Source organism: Belonocnema kinseyi, chromosome 7 (assembly GCF_010883055.1).
Source record: "Belonocnema kinseyi isolate 2016_QV_RU_SX_M_011 chromosome 7, B_treatae_v1, whole genome shotgun sequence".
NCBI classification, from domain to species: Eukaryota; Metazoa; Arthropoda; class Insecta; order Hymenoptera; family Cynipidae; genus Belonocnema; species Belonocnema kinseyi.
This window is the reverse complement of record NC_046663.1, coordinates 4,267,107-4,269,642: the sequence shown is the minus strand read 5'-3', so window position 1 is coordinate 4,269,642 and position 2,536 is coordinate 4,267,107. Positions and strand designations below refer to the sequence as shown.

General features: G+C 26.9%; 1 protein-coding gene across 6 annotated transcripts in view; it reads right to left on the bottom strand.

Moving 5' to 3' along the window:
- Positions 1-1,854: 1,854 nt before the first annotated feature.
- Positions 1,855-2,536, bottom strand: part of LOC117175953 (ubiquitin carboxyl-terminal hydrolase Usp2-like) — a 103,439-nt gene continuing 102,757 nt past the window's right edge. For 4 of the 6 annotated variants that reach the window (XM_033365823.1, XM_033365824.1, XM_033365825.1 and 1 more), the window contains exon 7: positions 1,856-2,420. In XM_033365823.1, the coding sequence (XP_033221714.1) occupies positions 1,979-2,420 (442 nt within the window). In that variant the 3' untranslated portion in view covers positions 1,856-1,978. Of the gene's footprint in view, positions 2,421-2,536 lie in introns of all 6 variants that reach the window. The other 2 variants (XM_033365828.1, XM_033365827.1) reach the window with 2 other exon arrangements.

Here is a 2,536-nt window from a genome sequence, read left to right as displayed (position 1 = left end):
AAATATAAAACAAACATTATTGAGTAAAAAATTATTCTTAAAAAAAAAAATTCAACTACTTTATAGAAAAATCGAGTTTTGGCTTGAAAATTAAACAATTTGGTACAAAATTTTAAACTGCGTGTAGAAAAACTCATAAATGTTATAATGTATCACGAAGAAAACTATATCGCATTAATTACAATATATATCGTAATTCCTGCGCTATTTATTGTAATTATCGCATTATATTAACTCTTTTTTTTTTAATTTGGATTGTTATTTTGATTGTGGACACAGTGATTTATCTAATAGTGTTTTTTTTTTATCGAATCATTTCTATTAATTATCGCTCCGGTATGAAAATACCCGAAGACCCCGAATAAAAGATTTAGAAGCTTTTTAATAATTATGAAAGATTTGAGGAGAAATGATTTCGGTTTTATTTTAAAAGAATAATTTGAAGTTTTAAAGATTTTAAAATGTGGGTTAAAAGAATATGGAAGACGTTAAACCATTTTTTTTTAATTTTTCAAGTTTTACAAATTTTTTAGGTAAACTGAATTTTGTCAGGACATGAAAAAAGTTCTTGAAATTCATGAGAAATTTTTAAATTTTTAAAAAGGGTTTGAAAGATTTTCAAGCAAAATTTTGCAATTTTGTCGTATTACATAATTTTTGAAAAAAATTGAGTAAGTTTGAGAAATATTCAAAAGTTTTGAAACGATTCAAAAATAAATGAAACATGTAAAGTTTTTTTTCTAAATTTTGTAAAGTTTCACGAAAATGAAAGATATTTTTTCAGGTTCCTAGGAAAAATTGAAATATTTTTTCATTTCGAAAAATTAATTTGAAGAAATTATTTAAAAAGATTTTAGAAGGTTTCAAAAATGGTCAAAGAAGAAGCTGACAGATTTTAGGGCAATTTTTAAAATCTTGCAGAATAAATAAAAAATGCAGAAAAAAATTTGAATAATTTTTAGAAATTAGAAGGCTGACAAAAGAAAAAAAAGGTCTGGCAAAATTAAAAAAAAAGAGAAATTTTCCTTATATTCGTGTGAAAGTTTTAAATCATTTTTTATTTTTAACAATGAAGTATAAGACAAAATTTAAAAAGGTTTTTAAAGATAACAAACGATTTTCTAAAATTTCTAAAAATGGTTTAGATGATTTTAAAGCAAAATTTTTCAATTTGGTAAGATTGCAAATTAAAAACGAACAATACTGGAATTTTCAACAAGATAAAGGAATTTAAAAAATGATATTTGAATATTCAACCTAAAAAGACAAAATGTCGACAAAAAAGTGTCATAGTTTATATTTTAAAACCAAAAAGACGAATTTCCAACAAATAAAGATTTTTCACTCAAAAAAAAAAAATTCTCAAATTGAAAATTAATTCTTCTGAATGAAAATATTACTACTCAACTTTAGGCTGAAAACTGATATTTTATAGTTTCAAAATTCAACTATTAAAGGTAAAAGTTTTTAGAAACAAAGAAAAATATAAAACAAAGAATATTTAGTAAAAAAATTCTTATTTGTTATAAACTTGAAAATTCAATTGCTGGATTAAAAATTTCCATATTTTGTTAAAAATTCGTCTTTTCCAGTAGAAAATTAATCTTCTTGTTTAAAAATTAAGCAATCTGATAAAAAATGTATGCACTTTCTTGAGATTTGATCTTTTTTTTGGTAAAAAATTAAACTTTTGTGTTAAAAATTAAACTACATGAAATAGCAGGCATATTATTTAAGCGAATTAGCAAACGATTTCAAAAAATATTTTCCAAGGAAAACCTAAAGAAACAGTAGCACTATTAGAAAATTGTAAAAAAATTGTGTCTTTAGTGTCTCAGAGGCCTTCTTAAATTGTCAAAATTTAATCCAAAAGTCTTTAAACGTAACAGAAAATATCCCTAAATTTATCAAATAACTGCGCAAATTTTGGTAAACTCTGCAAAAAATTCGCTAATCATTACAAAAATCTATGCCGTCCCTATTTTAACTGAAAATCCTGTAACCTCAACAGAATTTTTTTTTCTGCGTTCCACAGTTGCTGAAATTCTGAAATTAAATTTGAAAGAGATGAAGAAAAATGATGAAAAAGGATACGAATAACAAGAATCTTTGGGAATTTTTGAATGCTGAAACTCTTGGTACACTTTCTTCTCATCTGGCACTTGGAGCAGGTAGGTTTCTCATCGCCATCGAGGACTTCTTCTCTGGTGAAGTGCTCGAGACACTGACTGAGCTTGACAGTGCCACTCCTCGTTGGAATGGGCAGACTCAGGTCCCAGAAAGGATCCAGGGTTACGGAAACATGATCGCAGGACGTGCATCGCAGCGAGGACCGAAGCTGACCCACGAAATCGTCCACAATCGTACTGTCTTCACTTCGGAGGTATCGTTTCCAACTTTCCGTTGCTTTCTGACTGTCCCTGGAACGTCCAAGAAAAATATTTTCTTGTAGAGAATGACAAGATGGAACTTTTTTTCCTTTAGAGTTTTTCAATCCGATTTATATTTTCGATAATAAAAGGGAAAAAGTGATTAG